This window comes from Phoxinus phoxinus, assembly GCF_949152265.1.
Source record: "Phoxinus phoxinus genome assembly, chromosome: 11".
NCBI classification, from domain to species: domain Eukaryota; kingdom Metazoa; phylum Chordata; class Actinopteri; order Cypriniformes; family Leuciscidae; genus Phoxinus; species Phoxinus phoxinus.
Genome location: NC_136886.1, coordinates 5,745,904 through 5,763,335, shown reverse-complemented (window position 1 = coordinate 5,763,335; position 17,432 = coordinate 5,745,904). Strand labels below are relative to the sequence as shown.

General features: G+C 35.8%; 1 protein-coding gene across 1 annotated transcript; it reads left to right on the top strand.

The window, feature by feature from the left end:
* The first annotated feature begins 13,135 nt into the window (after positions 1–13,135).
* LOC307007192 (uncharacterized protein) lies at positions 13,136–17,426 on the top strand. Its single transcript, XM_079628947.1, has 5 exons — positions 13,136–13,281; positions 13,786–14,593; positions 14,713–14,856; positions 15,741–15,811; positions 15,977–17,426. The coding sequence occupies exons 2-5, from the start codon at positions 13,795–13,797 to the stop codon at positions 16,310–16,312; spliced, it is 1,350 nt and encodes a 449-aa protein (XP_079485073.1). The 5' UTR covers positions 13,136–13,281; positions 13,786–13,794; the 3' UTR covers positions 16,313–17,426.
* The last annotated feature ends 6 nt before the right edge of the window (positions 17,427–17,432 follow it).

The following is a 17,432-nucleotide window of genomic DNA, read 5'->3' as shown; positions in this document are numbered from 1 at the left end:
AAACCTCAGAAGCACTATCTACAAAAAGGAAGCAAAAAAATATTGTAAGGAAAAGCCCTTTAAAGCTTTACAGTAATACAAACTGAAATGCACTGAACTGGAAAAGGAATATGAATCACAGAAGACAAAAAAGTACTCGTCATCATTTGCGAGGCAAACGGCTGCATTTGACTGGGGTCAAAACAAGCATTTAATTAATCGTGATTAAGTGCCCGTGTTGCCGAGTCCCTCAAATTAAAGCCGAGGAATCATGAATCTGCACTCTGAGCATCCACCCAGCACCACCTTTTGCTGATGTTGTCGTTCCTTTGGAGTTTTGCACTGACATCACCTTTTGTCCCTGCTGCTTGTGAGAGAAAAGCGTATGCCAAACTGTTATCCATCTTTCAATGTCACCAAATGTCTCCTCTAACAGCCCTGGTAGTTGTCAAACATAATCAGGCCTGTTTTAAATTTAAATACAGTATCGTACGCATGCAAGTATGTTATATTTGGATGACCCACCGTACTGTGGCAGCATCTGCTTGCTGCTCGTCCCACATTTCCTCTGGTGTTTCTATTTTTGTCAGCATACACATAGAACGAGACACTAGAACTCTATCTTTAGGGTGAGATGTTTTTTTTATTCTTTCTATGCTGACTTAGTTTTTGTACACACCTTTGCTTGGCAATTTCACATCTTGTCTCCTGTTTGACCGAATGTATATGACAACAGTGATGATAGCCAGTAGGATAAACAGCACTTATTTCTTTAACTAAAGGCTTCATTAGCCTACTATCAGCCTTACTTGTTATGCACATCGATATGTATGGCTGAAAAACGCACAAGAATTTAAGCATGAATTTATATGGGTTAGCCGCTCAAAACAATACGTGTCGGTCAAACAGAGTACACATAAAAGAAGCTTTAATTTAGGTTGGTTTTGATGATGGAGGCAACAAGTGTTATTTAAGAATGGATTTCCATGCATCTAAGCTGACTTGACAAGCCATTAAGGCAGAGAGCATGATCGCACACTGCATGTACTGTATAGAGAAACGAAACCAATGAACGATCAGCCACCACTGAAAGATGGAAAAGATAGCTGTGAATATATCATCCAGCCTAAAGACTTACTTGTGAATGTTTGCAACATCAGGACTTAGACAACGTAACAGGTTTATCTAATGAACAGAACAAGAAGAATCATTATTTTACAAGCATATTAGTAACATTCATAGCTACGTGAAAACAATTACACAACGTTTTTGTCATGCAATCATGCAGATATGCATATGTCTGTCTTTACCCATGATTGTAATAGATTTCCACTTATGAGATTTATTGTCTTTCATAAGAGTACAATTTCTGTCTTTGGAGTAAGATCTGTTCCGCTCATCACGACAACAGTTTTAATTTTTTTAGTGATTAAACTATGCCCATAGAAAGTTTCTTTAGCAGGTGAGAGAATATTTCCTGCTTTATTCACATAAAACATATTGCACATTTGCATGTTTTTGTAAAAAGCAAATTTGAAAGAAAAAAAAATACAAAGGACAAATATTTGTTTCCAAAGCATATTTTGATTGTAGCATTTCAGCACTGACTAAAGCAAAGCAATACAGCACTTTTCAGGGAAGCTTGAAAATTAAACTTATGCCAGCAGTTAACATTGCATTTTTGAGACACTTAACGTATAATTGCAATATAGAACTTGAAATGCTTTTTATCATGCTGTTGTAGATTGTAAAAGATGCATGGAAACACTGAGATCTATGAATTTGATAAAATGATCATGCTTTGACTGGAGGTAGAAATATGACATTTAAATCAACCCTCCATTGTGTCAATGGAAAAATCGTAACTATATTCCCTTAGGCATGCATTTTATGTCATAGTATGGCAAAATATGAATAGCAATATTGAAAGTCATTGTTCAATAAATCCTGAGAGTTCTATTTTGATTTTATACCCGACGAAGGTGATAATGCCAGTGTTATGTGATCATTATGGCATTTAGCATCTCGTGAATGTATGCTATGGCTGTATGATATATTTTGATTGTTTAAGCACTATATTTTATTCATGATATTCTGAGTGCCTTTTATTAAATATATATTAAATTTAATGGCTCCATCTTTGTGTGATTTAACAATGATTCTCAATGATTCTCATTCTATGATTATGTGTCGTCCCAACACAAAATCAAATATGTTTATCATACAAAACTAAACAGAAAGTTACATTAAAGAGTGAAAAATTAGTGCCCTCGTCTACACATGCACCACTTTAGTGAAACAAAACAAAAATTATTAATAAAATCTGGATTACCGTCGGTACACTGAATAAAGTTTCATACTAAAAAGCTGCCAAATTCTCCCCTTTCTTATTCAACAGCACTTTTTAAAGAACATTAAATAAAAAATATTAAAAAAAAACATTGATACTTAAAATGTTCTTATCTGTGATTTTGAAGTATTATTTATAGACCTCGAGATCAACTCCAAGCATTTGAGCGTTCATAATGTTTTTATACAGTATTGGAAAGGTTAAAAAGGTTCGTCCAGTTTACTCAGACAGAGTGACCATGATTTGTTGGCATGACCTGTGGAGTTTTTCGGGGATGGAGACTAAACAGAGCAAGATCCCACAATGAGAGCACATTAATCTTTAAGGACATTTTGTTTGTGTATGTGTGTGCACCCATTAAAGTTTCAAAGCTCACCGTCTATGCAGACGTAATGGGCATTTTCATTTATTTGGCTGCTCTAAATTACCAACTTCAAATCAATATAAAATCTAATTTTTGATTTAGTTTAATGTTCACTAGACCCATATTTGCCCATCAAGCTACAGTATTTCCCCTAACAGGTATATTTTCTTATGATTTATCCTGCGTTTATGGACAAAGCATTTTCTTGTTTTATAAGAAAACAAAGTTGAAAGAATACAAAGCATGTTTGCACGTATGATCTTACATGATTATTGCCATGTAAACACCCCTACATGGCATTATTTTATTGCAGAAAAGTCATAATTTAAGCAAAACCCAAACGACACCCCTAGATTTTGATACCAAATTTTGCTTTGCCTGCAAATGCCTTATATTTATCCATGTATTCCATTGAGCTGTGAATTGAGCAGGTCAAAATGTTTACACATTTATTGCTAAATAAAACTTTTTAGTATCTTAAAATATTTTAAAGCAACCTCTAAATGAATATAAATTCACTATTTTAATTATTGTATCAGCTTTATTTTATCTTTGCTTCATAGTGGTTATTTCAAGACATGATTGATTTCAGTAATTTGACAGGGAGTCATAAGAAGCACTCTTGTCTGGAGGTAAGAGTCCAGTTGAGACACTAAAATATTGAGCAGTGAGACAGCAAAGTAACCAAATACCAAACTATGTATATAGTATGTAAGAGAATGCTGGTAATGTTTTGTGGTTATGTAAGACGAATCCTAGGTATTATATAACCGTCATCTGAGCAGACACATTTCTGAAGTATGATATCGCAATATTTGTTTGTCATAAAAATATAGTTCCCGCTGTGTTTTTAGAGATAAGCAAACCGATAGTTCCCAAGCAAAGCCATTAAAACGTTTGTAAGTATCGTTTAATACTTGTTAATCATTTACTTGTTCTGAACCTGTATGAGCTTGTTTCTTCTGTTGAACACAAAATAAGATATTTTAAAGAGTATTTTAACCACTGATCAGAAAAGTTGACGCGGTACCCATTGACTTCCATATTAGGAAAATAATACTATGGAAGTCAGTGGCTCCCGTCAACTGTCTGGTTACCATCATTCATTACTATCTTTTTTTGTGTTCAACATAAGAAAGAAACATACAGGTTCAGAACAACAAGAGGGTGAGTAAATGATGACAGAATTTTTATTTTTGGGTGAACTATCCCTAAAATTTCAGTTTATGCAAATGATCAAAATACAAAAACAAAATGAAATACTAAAGAAACGCATACTCCTTGGCTTGCTCACTAGTGTTTTTTTTCTTTGGAATGATATGTATTGCCATTTACAGGTGAAACTCAAAACATTTTAATATCGTGAAACAGTTCATTTATTTCAGTAATTCAACTTAAAGGGTGAAATATATTATATAGACTCATTACATGCAAAGTGAGATATTTCAAGCCTTTATTTGTTATAATTTTGATAATTATGGCTTACAGCTTATGAAAACCCCAAATTCAAAATTAGAATATTGTGAAAAGGTTTTCATAGCTGTAAGCCATTATCAAAATTATAACAAATAAAGGCTTGAAATATCTCACTTTGCATGTAATGGGTCTATATAATACTAATGGGCGATATAAACGATATGCGATATAAACGATACAAAATTGGCCTACGATAGAGATTTTAATCCTATTGCACTATCGCGATAATGCATGTTGATGACGCAATCTACCCGCGAAATTTAGAGCCACGAGCTGCAACCGGCTGAACCGCATCATATTCGTCGTCATCTTGAGTAAACATGGCTGAATGGGGCAACAGTTCGGTAACACACACGACTAATCTGTTCTACCACCTCAAAACGAAACATGTCACTGAATACCAGCGCGTATTCACAAAATAGTGGTGTAAACACAACATCTCTGTGTGTGCCCGATTTTAAGATTCGTTGTTGTGTTGCTTTTTAACTGAGAAGACATCAGTTTTTCTGCTCTTTGCATCTTTTGTGTCCTTTAAAAAAATAGCCAAACTAAAACTACATTTGATTTGGAGTGCCTTCTGCACTGTTCTGCACTTTTTACTGTCTATGGCATGGCACTACTGTAAATAAACTTTTATGCTTGAAGCATTTTCTTTAGTTGACGTATAACAGGAGAAACTCGAAAAATTAGAATATCATGCAAAAGTAAAAGGTGAAACTAATATATTATATAGACTCATTACATGCAAAGTGAGATATTACAAGACTATTTTTTATCATTTTGATGATTATGGCTTACAGCTTTATGAAAACCTTTTCACAATATTCTAATTTTGAATTTGGGGTTTCATAAGCTAGCCATAATATAAACATAGGACTACTTAAAGTCTAGTGTACTTGAATTTTATTAATCTGCAACATTATGTTGTATAATTATAGTTTTGCACAATAAATGTTCTCAAAACTACATAAACTGTTTCTTTCTTTCTTTCTTTAAAAAAAAAAAAAAACATTTAGCAGTTGTTTGGCTTTCCTTAGGGTCTGTGTAACCTGTTCTGAAATAGTTTTATTATAATTTATATATCGTGATATATATCGTTATCGCAAGAGGCTGCAATGTATATCGCAATATGGATTTTAGGCCATATCGCCCATCCCTACTATATATATTAAAAATCAATAACATTACTTAAAAAATATGAAAACCTCCTCAGCAGTCACACCGGTCACCCCACAGGCCAGACTAGGTGCCTTAAACGATGTGTCCTTAATTTTATCTGCTTTTATCTCTAAAACCCGACACTAGACTGATAACCCCTGATAGGACCAATTAGGAGATTGAGGAAAGAAAAATCACTCAAAGGCTGCAATCGCCTTTATACCCTGGAGATACCTTCAGTCTCATATATACTTAACTGGTCAGGTGCAAGGTAAGGTCAAGCAGTGTATGGAGAGAGTCGTGGTTATAAACAATTAATGGCCAGCCATTTTGTTCTAGTCTTGCACTGTTAAGACCGTTCAGGTCTCTCTAGCTCTGTGGCTGGAACAAGTTACTATAGCAAGTTAAGACTGATTACATCTACAACAGGCAGAAAGTGAAAGAAACTGACCCCTATAACCCGAGCGTGGTTCAATTTGTACTTTCACGCAATCCTGATTACTGCGGTAACTTTAGTATGCAGACTAGACGATATTTGTGGTTGTGCCCTGCAATGGCAAAAGTCATGGGTTCAATTCCCAGGGATGATGTCTATTTTGAACTCACTTTAAGTTGCTTTGGATAAAACTGCATTGCAAGTGCCTAAAATATAAAAGTCTGCATGTAACATTAACTTATTCTGAATCATAAATTTGGAAAATGCCAATTTAAATTCCTCTAAAGGAATACATTTTAATAATGATTTCCTGAGAATTGACCCACAATCTTGGCATTGCAAGCATCATGCTTCACTGTTTGAACTGCAAGAGTGCATGAAACGGAAGTTGTGATTGTCTTTTCTTTCCTATTGTGAAGTATATCTGAGTGAAATGGCTTTTTGAATGAGAAAAATGTAGGGCAGGACTTGATTTCATCCTTCGGGAATTGATTGGGTCGTTGGAAGTTGGGCATTGCTAACTACATGAAGATCTGAATGGCAGTTTTCAGCCAGTTTGGTCCCACTTTCAATGAGAGCGAAACATGCAGATCTCAACTTCATGCAAATGAGCAGTAAAATAATGTGGCAACTAACAACGAGACTCCAAATAGTTACCCGCCGGATACCACATTCAGCACACCAACTTGTAGCATCATTGCCCTCCAGTGATTTTATCGCTGTTGGTGTGAATGGAGCATTAGTTACCAGTGAGAATATGTGTACTTATAATTCTGTATGTCAGAGATAAGTCTACTGTGGTGTATGGCCAATGGCCATGTGTGTTTTATGTTTAGAGGTGAGACTACCTTAAGTGTCAAACTCTTTACAGCAGTGATCGTTACTGAAGTGATATTAAATGCAAAAAGCGTAAATGTAAATGTTCACCTCGACTCTCCTGTTTCCACCAAAACTGTTCATCGGGAGCTCCACAGAGTCAATATTCATGGCCATAGCCAAATATTTTGGAGGTTTTCCTCCACCAGCATCACATAGTGACCTGGCCACAGTTCTGGAAGAGGAATGGATCAAAATCCCTCTGGCCACTGTGAAGGACTTGTATCTGTCATTCCCAAGGTGAATTAATGCAGTATTGGCCACAAAAGGAGGCCCTGCCTGCACCATACTAATAAACTACTGTTGTCTAAAACCAGGTCTTTCAGTTTCATTGTCCAACCCCTGTGTATGTGTATATAATATTACATGAAAAGATGGCATTTGCAGCCTGTGTAAGTGAAAGTACAAAAATAAATAGTGTGTACTGTAAACCACTAATTCTTCTAAAGTAACACTATCCAACTATGACAAAGGGGAACAAAAATGTTGATATCAGTAAGGAGGACAACAGTTTCAGTTCAATGGTAATATACAGGCAAAAAACTAATTTGGATGAGAGGAGGCATTGCCTCGACATTACTATTGTCTAATCAGTGATCACCCAGTCATTTGCATAACGCCAGCCTCTCATGTTCAATGAGTAACCACAGTAAACAACTCACTCAGATATCAAATACTTTCACATTTGATTCATAATCAAGCTCAAAATCCAAATTGCTCACAAAAATTGGTGAGTTTTGTGTGCAAAGGTTCGTAGAATTTTTCTTTTTTAAAACACTCAATTCGTATTTTCTGACATATATTACATTATACAGTTTATCAACAATGTTTATTTGTTCAGTCAAAAACTCAGGTCGGATAGAATTTTTAGTGTAGACATTTTTATTTATTTATTAATAAACCACAATAAATAAAACAAATTAAGTGATGTCTCGTGTCTCAAGCATAGACCGTATATAAATTGGACACAGCGACCCCATAGGTTTCAACGGAGAAAAGTGAAGTCAATTAGAAGCATCACTTCCTGATGGCTGGGCGAACTGCGCAGGCTCAAACTGAGTTTGACGACGTAGATGTGACGTGCGCAACCTGTCTGACAGCTGTAGGTCTTCTAGTAGATGTGCCGAGAGAAATCTGAATCATTCCCGTTCCGAATCTCGCAGAGACGGAGAGCGTGAGCATTAGCTGTCCATGAGCAAGCAGCAGGACTCTCTATGGGCTTCTCCCTTGACTTTATCGGACTTTATGCCTCCACGTCCCCCCGATTGCTTGCGAGCCTCTCTGCCTGTCTATACGGTAATTTCTCGACTTGTGCGACAGAGTCGCGTGGTTATGACGCAATCGTTAGCCTATTTTTTACAAAAACTGCTTCTACGGGGCCATAACGTAAGATACAAGGTAATGGAGCCTTTTATACGTTTTCGTGTTTCTTTAGAAATAAACAATGGACAAATGGAGTCTTTAAACGCCTCAGATGTAAAGTTATTCACTGTCAAAGTGACGCCAAAATGAATGGAAGTCAATGGAATGCTAACAGCAGGTGGGTGAGCAGTGTCTATTTTGTGATGAAATGTTCACTAGTGAAGTGTGAAATGCTGTGTTAGTGTATGGTTGCACGGCTGAATTGGTTTGAAGTGTTTTTGCAGTGTTTTGTGAACAGTACCTATTTATTCAACTTTATGCACGGTAGTTTCGATATTGTTAGACTTTATACCCAGTAACTCATTTACTATGAGGCTTTCATTCACTGTGACCTATTTTTTGTAAAGTTGTTTACTGTTACCTGGGGGGACTATCTGTCTGCCCTGATTGCCAATTTTGATAGTTGTGAGTGCTTAATAAATTTATACTTGAGTACATCAGTCCCATTTCTGTTCCTTCATTGGACGCAACCTGTCTAGTTATCTAAAAGGGGAGCGTGGGTTTTTGGGGTCTTTACTCTAAATATGGAAATTGTGCGTGGGAGCGCCCCCTAGAGGTCACATTTACAATATTTGTACATTTAAAATTTAATCAAATAAAAAAAATATATGCCGACTTTCGGACTGCCAACCAATCCGCAAACAGTCTCTAAATGCTTGTCGGTTAGGTTGCGCTGTTGAGGCTCGAGCCTCATGAGGAGAAATGGAAACAAATGAGTTCAAAGCAAACTCTAGGAAGATATTTGCTTTTAAACAAAATGACTACAACACTGGTATTCCTCCGGGGTAAGTGACATCAGCAACCCTAAAATGTACATAAACCACCTCCGGGAACACGCAGTCCATGCTGAAAAGAGGAAAAGTTGTTGTATAAAAGTACATTTGTGAGTCAGCTCAAACTTTAGCATCCATCTTTTCACATGCAATAGAAAGTCACTCTGTGTGCATCTCACAACAGTTCCTATACGAGCGATTTATAGATTACCATGACAGAATATCCTAATTGAAGATAGTTAACTCCACATCAGAAACATATACTCATCAACTGACCATTCAGAGAGATGTCCTGTTGCATTCTACATGTTGTCACTTCTCCTTGAGTATCTCCATCTTTGTCTGACGCCGTTTTAACAGCACTAAAAAATTTTTTGTCATTTTATTTAGTGTGTGTCTGCTTGAGGTAATTGCAAATGCTAACACACGCGAGCTCTTGAAACCCCGCCCTCTGCTGCAGCTCATTTGTATTTAAAGGGCCAGGCACAAAACGGTGCGTTTTTGCAAACCCTCAAAAATTAACAACTATATAACTATATAAAAATATCTGTGGGGTATTTTGTGCTAAAACTTCACACACACACTCTGGGGACATCAAAGATTTATTTTAATGAACCCTTTTAATGAACATGAGTTTTTAAATTTATAACATAATATGATATGATACAGTTAAGTAATTAATATCAAGTCACTTACATTTTAGACACAATATTGACTGTTTTTGTTCTATTTCAGCAGCGAAAATATTTCCAAGCAAAGATCACAGCAGAACCACAGCGCATCTCACCGGAACACATGATGAGACTGATTCAGCGCTTTGAACGAACCGGTTGAGTCAAAGATTCAATGACCCATTAAACAACTGCCTCATTCCGGAACGATTCAGCCATTTGAACAAATAATTTGAATAAAATGACTCAATAACTCACTCAATAAGGTCATCTGCCGCCCTCTACTGGTGGTTTGGTTTCGTGTTTAAAAGTAGGCTATCATTCTTTCCAATATGTCATATTTGTATATTCCAAAAACATTTAAAACAATCTCATAACATTATTTAATGCAGTTGTTATGTTTTCAGTGTAAATTAATTAATTTGATTGCTAACAGCCATATAGTGTCTTATTATTCCATTTTAAATTGATTGATCAAATTTAAGAACTTAAAATGAAAGATGAAGCATGTATTTAAAACCATTAGGGGGAAATGCTCTTTATAAAGGTTAATATTTCATAAATATGCAGATTTAAATATGTAAAACCTGACTGAACACAGATCAGAATATTGCTTCAGAATAAATTATATTTACAACACCAAAAAAAAAAAAAATAATTATTTCTGGACAAGCTATTTTTTTACTTGGACAAGTGAATGACCGATTTACTTGTTCGAAGGACAAGCACATGAAAAGCCTTAATGTTGAGCCCTAAATTTATATGTTTTTTATAGGCCTAGTATTTTGGTTATGTGGCGAGCCTGAGTATAGTTTTACACATCAGTCCAGTCTATTCTGCACATTAATCTGACAATAAATGTGGCACACCCAGTTTTTCTTATGCACACCCAGAGACGCTTTTCTGGCTACACTGTGAAAGGCACAATTATTAACATGATAATAAACAGCTGGCTGACTTTTCCTTTTGTTGACATGACATGGTTAGAATCAGATGGGAAATATCATATCAAATTTGGTGTCGACCTTAGAGATAATCACCATATTTATAATGAAACCGTCATATTAAAAAATATAATATTAATCATAATAAAATATAGGCTATTTATTTGATACAGCTGTAAAGCTTTATTAAATTATATTGGATCACGTACGGTTCAATGCTTTCAGAATCTTTAAAAAAAATGGTTTTGCTTCTGTATTTTTAATATGAACATATTTTAATGACAGTTTATATTTATTGAACAAAAATTCATTATTTTATCAAGCAGTTATGATCTGTAATGTTTTAAAAAACAATTATGTAACATTACTTCCATGAATATCAGTTCACACGCTGAACGTACTGGTTCTCCCTTCCTCTCATCTCAATTAAGCTGTAAAATCAACTAATGAATGTTACTCATCCCATGAGGGATTTCCCCTGTTGCTTCACGTCTGTCCCTCTAACTCTATTACCCAGCTTTGTTACACCCAGTTCATTCATTATTTACGTGATGTTTTGGTCTCACTCAATAATTCAAAATAGTCACATGATGGTCTAATAATTGGAGTAAAGTTCAGAGTAAAAAAAGAATAAAAAAAAAGAATAATTATGAACACACTCTCATGATAGTTAAACTACATGTGAAAGAAATGGGAATCAGTCACAACATCTAAAATACATTTTCCCTTACACATTCATAACAATTTTAACCTATGTACCCACATAATTTGCAAAGCTACCCACATACACAGACCGCAAACAAATATGTTGAATACAGTGGTTTGTAATGTTTGCATCATTAAGGCGTATTAAAAAAACAGATTCACTTCATACAGTAGTTATAATAACCATAAATGCTGAAAACATTTGTATTTTTATAAGCCATATGCAGCCAACATTAATCTTCTGTCTGAGAACATATGTGTGTTTGGACAGTGCACTGCCAGCATTGTTAACAAAGAAGGGAATACTTTATCTTACTTAAGTCCTGGAACCTCCAAATCAAACATTTACTCGGTTTAAAATAATGAGAATAGATGTGTGTCTCTGTTTGCACTCACACTCACTTGAATGCCAAATTGACAACAAAGGTCATGTTCAGCCTATGGGATCAAAATCCCATCTGTACATGGACAGATACTTCCTTAAAGTTGTCTTGCTGATTGCCGTGTCGCTCGCAATTACTCTAATAAAACTGAATTATATGTATGAGTAAGCATAATTTCCCAGACTGATAGGCTTTGCATGTGCGTGCAGTTACAGTAATGCAAAAGGTATTGAGTGAAAACAAGGTGACAAGTCAAATGCCTTCCTGGAAACTGTCATGATTTCAGTAAATCAGCCACGGTCCCCACACATCCTTCAGACGACCTCTAGTGGCCATCGTATTGAACTGTTTAGTGTGAGTCGACCACAAAGAAAACCCGCAGAATTATAAAGACAGAATGGATCTGTATCTTTACATGACATGGCATATGTAAGCCATACAGGAAGTAGTGTATATAATGTGCTATAAAAAAGTGCATCTGTCATCATTTACTGGATACCACTGTAATGTACACCTACACTATTGGTACTGTATACAAAGTAAAAGAAATCACCTTGGTATACTTGTATTCTTGTTATCATCACTAACTCAATATAGACCTATGTTTTGAAAGTAAGGACATAACTGTAATAGGCTTATGCAAACGAATGTTATTGAAGTTATGTATTCATGCATTTATGTATTTTCCAATTTAGTAAACTGCTGAATACAATAAATATAAACAATTACCTGACTATATAAATGTCTTTCTATTAGGCTACATCTGTTTTAATTAAAGGATGAATAGTGAAAGTATGAAAAAGATCTAATGTCATTTTTGATTAACATGCCTGCAAGCACACAGAAGGCAAACTGGTTTGATTCTGAGTCTGAATGGATTTTCCCTCTCTTTCATTTTTTATGCAACAACATGTGACATAATGTATTAAGTTAAGTCATATTAATGGTCAAATTTGCTGTCATTTCCAAGTGAAGACCAAATTGTTACTGGTGTGTATATATCCTATAATATGACTTGTAACTTTTTTCTGATTTTTGTCAGGTAACATTAGTGCATTATTTGACATACTTTCACAAAATCAGAAATGCCACACCTGAATTTTCTTACACACTTGTCTTTTCTTGGTTTCATTTTTATTATGCGCCAGAGTCCAATTTTCCATGTCTTATCTAATGTCTCTACATTTACATTTAGTTTTATCCTTTACATTTAGCTTTTATCCGAAGCGACTCTACATAAGGCTATAGGTTAAGGAATTTATTTATCTCATAAACAGTTTAGTCTAGCTACATGACATCTAACAAAACCTAGAGTAAATGGCCTACTGACTACAGAATGATGCAATCTTTTTTTGTGCGTCACGGTTTAGGCATAAATCCATGTAAACCAAACATTGGGGAAAATTAATAGTTGTTTTATTGTATTAATTAGCTATTATTGAACAACTATATAGCTCCTCTTTAAATCCACTTGGGATTATATGGGTTAGGTTTCATTTTAAACAATTTCCCTGCTGTACGTCGGAAAAAATAGACTGCGTCGAAACTGTAAACATCACCTGACGAGTCAGTCTACCTGGCGATGTCACTCTAGAAGCGGCTGCTGATTGGTGGATCTTTAAAAAAAAAAGAAAAAAAAGAAGGGCGTCATTAAACTTTGCTTACATGTCGAAGAAACCTTATTAAGACACAAACAGTTTGTCACCACTGGAGATAGAGCAAACATCAAAGAGTGCGAGAAATTGTAAGTCAAATAATCAATGGTTTATTCTAACATTTCAATGCATTCCAGTACTGGTCGCATAATATCGTATTGTTGTTGTGTTTATTGCTAGCTGAATACGCGTGGCTTTTCCATGCTATTTAAAAGTATTTTTAATAGTGACAGTTCTTAAACGTGTAGTGTAGTTCACTCAAAAAAGAATAATTTTGTCTTCATTTACTTAACCGAATGTTGAGAAAATCATATAAACCCTTACAATTGCAGAAAGATGCAATTCTGAGATCTGAGGAACGCTAAAAGGAGATTAAAAAAGTGAACGTGACTGAGGCTGTTGTTCGGCCTATGCTATAGCATAAAATGCAGCGATTAATCGGACGATATTTGGCGAATTATTAGAATTGGACGATTACCTTGTCAGTGTATAATGCACTTTTCCTGTTTTAAGTTCTTTTCTTTCTTTTTTTTATTTTGATGAAATATTTTATCTAGAAAATCAATGTTAATTTGCATTGTTGTTTTTTATAGTGTGACAGCATGGCATCCATTTCAACTGATTCCCATCACACCCCTCAGCTGCTGTCAGTTGGAGAAAAGGATAAGAAACGGTTGCTCGAGGTGTATGTTAAGCGAAGTCAAAGCCTTAACGATGGATCTCAGTGTCCTCGGAGACTGGAGGACAGAGCACGCAAATGGGTCCCCAGCACAGAGCAGAAGATAAGAGATCACAAACATGCATCTCTTAACTTGACTTCACAAGCCTCCATCTCAGATGAGAACATTAGATATGAGTCTGTCCTTGAACTACAACTGGAAAAAAAGGAGATGTCTTCTGAGAAGAAATCCAAAAAGTGGAAAGTTAAAAGCAGTCTGCGTCGCAACGATGGCTCTAATGGGTCTCAGAAGTCCAATGGCAAACCCAAGAAGAGGTCTCAAAATTTGGATAAGGGCAAGGAGGAAGAAGGGAAAATCAATGATGCTGCCCCCCAAACAAGTACATTAACTGTTGGAGATATTAATTCAAAGACGGCAAATTCAAAGACGCCAAAGTCTTCCACCGTGGAAAGAAAGGACAAAGAAGGCAAGAAGAAAAAGAAACCCACTGTATGGAAGACTTTCTTGAACTGGTTTTCCAAAGGAAGCATTGAAAAGGAACCAGATCATCAGAGAACTGAAGAACAGCTCCCACTTTCCCAACCCTCAACACCCCAAATGTTTTGTTTGCCTATAGCTGATGGCGACATCAACCTGCGGCGCTCAAAGTCTTTGAAAAAGAAATCGTTGCACAGGAGATCGTTAAAATGGAGGCGAAGTGGAGATATGTCCACTGAAAAATGTATGTATCAGATTTTCTCAATGTATGTTCAGCTGTATTATGTATGTTCTTTGCATTAGTTTGAAGCTTGCATATATATATGGGGAGAAAATTCTAAATACTTTTTTTTTTTTTCACAGCTGTTAAGATGGTGGAACCCACCAACTCGTACTATGAGAAAATGTCAGAAGAACTGGAGAAAATTGTGCATGAAGTGAAAGACAATCCAGCTGATGACGTTGACAATGCCACTTCTCAGCCAACAGACCAGAGTGGCGTTAAGGGTGAGTGTTATTATAATAGACTCTATTTGAATTATGCAAATAAGATGGGTTAAATATTAGGTAGAAAGGATGCTACAAACCATTATAGGGTTCAGCTAGTTTCTCTACAGTTTCAATTACTCAAGACAACTGAAGAAGGATGAGATTGAACAGATAGTTCACCATCATGTTGTTTCAAAACACTTTCTTTCTTTTGTGGAACACAAAAGAAGATATTTTGAGAAATGTCTCCATTTCTTCAAAGTTGTTTTTTCGTTCCACCAAAGTAAGAAAATCATACAGGTTTGGACAACTGAATCTAACAGAATTTAAATTAGTTAAATAAATGGCAAGTTTTCACTTAAGCAATTTGAAATTGAATCACTAATCATTTAAATAATTATTTGCTCATTCTTGTGTTGTTCCAAAACCATGTGCTGTTTTTTTTTTAGTGGAACGCAAAACATAATTTTACATTTTCAACATATCTTCATAGTGACTATGAAGGACAGAAACTGCCATAAAAGGAGTTCATGACTTCTGAAGTAATACTAATTATCATTTAATTAAGAACTTCTGCGCCGCATATCAAATTCTCACACAAAGGCTCAGAAGTCTTTGAACTACTTCTTCTGTGTTCTTCTATGGTGTTTTTGTCCTTTGGAGTTTGACAGATGTCGCCACCGTAACCTGTTAATGTACGGAAAAGCTGGGTGAAAATATTTTAAAAAACATTTTGTGTTCAGCGAAAAAGAATCCCGGTATACAGGTTTTGAAAGCCACGTTAAGAGTGAATAATGAGCGAATAGGCATTAGTCTCAGGTTGTTGTTTTTCTTGATGTTCAAAGTGCACAGTATCTTTTATAACATTTCTTACATTTTCTATCATATTTCTGCAACTATAGTCTCACAAGAAGAGGTTGTCAGGAGAATCACAGAACTGATAAAACATCAAGGGGACATAATCGATGACAGGGTAAGTGTATCGCATTCCTTCTGAAATCACTACTAAACATTACTGAGACATTTTGTTTTAGTTTTGCAGGTGTTTATTTCAGTTTCAAACATATATGAAATGTTAAATGGAGGTCCACCCATTTCCTTTTTCCCACTAACGTTTTCTCATCTCCTGTTCCTCCAGCTGAAAGAGAACGTCACCGTGTCCACTTTTCTGGACGGGATCACCTACAGGTCCTTCCAGCAAATGGCTGATCAATATGTTCAGTCAGAAGTTCCAAATAAGAAAACGTCCCCGCCCGTCGTGGCACCAGAGCTGGTGAAGTTTGCCTTCTCTCTGGACTTCACAGCCCAAGTCGCTAATCTACATCGCCAGGCCACAGGCCACATCATGGGCTTTGGGAACCAGTATCTCCAAGATCGCTTCACTCACATGAGCGAGAGCCATCCGCATCTCCCTGACATTAAAGCTGAGGATCAGACCACGCAGAACTCTGATCAAGAATTCATAAGCTTGTAGAAGCTTATGGTATTAAGATACGATTTGGTCGATCGGATCACAAGTGGATGACGCTAAATACAGGTGTAAACAGGGTCTAAAATGTTTTGAGCTTGTCCATTTTCAACCATTCAACCAGATTGCTTTGGTAGTGTAGGTGCTCATGTGGTCAAATGCGTTCGGACTGTACACTGTAAAAAAAGAAAAGCTACAAAAGGCCGCCATTATGGTAAACGGACTAGCCAGGCGGCATTTTGGTTCAGAGACAAATTTGGTTTGAAGACGTAAAGTAAAAGGAAAAACGTACCAAACAATGCTCTCTCACCATTCCTGATTTCTAACACACACTCACCGCGTTCGGCATTGTCTGGCAGAAACGAAAGTTTGTCTCCAGGCGCATTCATATATAAATTGCATGCGCTTATTTCATCCATTAGATCGAAAGATCTGAAAAAAAACATACATTTACGCATACATTAATTTAAAGATGTGGTTGAAAAGTGGGCAAAAGAGACGGATTTAAACACCAGGTGTAAACGGGAATGTGTCTCCCTCGTCTACTGGAGATCCGATCGACCAAAACACATCTTACTACCAGGTGTAAACAGGGCCTAGTTGTCAGTGTTTTACTGGATATACCTTTGAAATGTAGCAACACAAAAAAAAAGATGTAATGAAGTTATGAATGTTTTTTTGCACAATAACCCAAATAGTGTGCTAACACACCAGAAACAACTGGTTGGCTTGCACCATAAAACATTAATAAATGAATGTGAAATTTAGGAGGAAACACTGTGAATATTTTTAAAGAAACCAAAACCACCAGCCTCTGACATAAGCGGTTCACTCTTAATGAACATGCTAAACTTTTGCATATTATGTTGCATAGTGTACATTAAAAAACAAGCCTTATCTTAATGTTAATTTTTATGTATTCTGCAAATGTTTGCACAACTGCATTCATTATTTTTATTTATATAATGTTTTTTAATCTGTATATTATACCTCAAATTTGTAAACTATACTCACTAAGCATGTATATATTTGAAATATGTTGTAAATGTGTATGCGGGCATATGCAGAAGATTTACACCATAAAGATTAAATATATTGAATAAATATGTTTTGTAAAGGGTTGTTG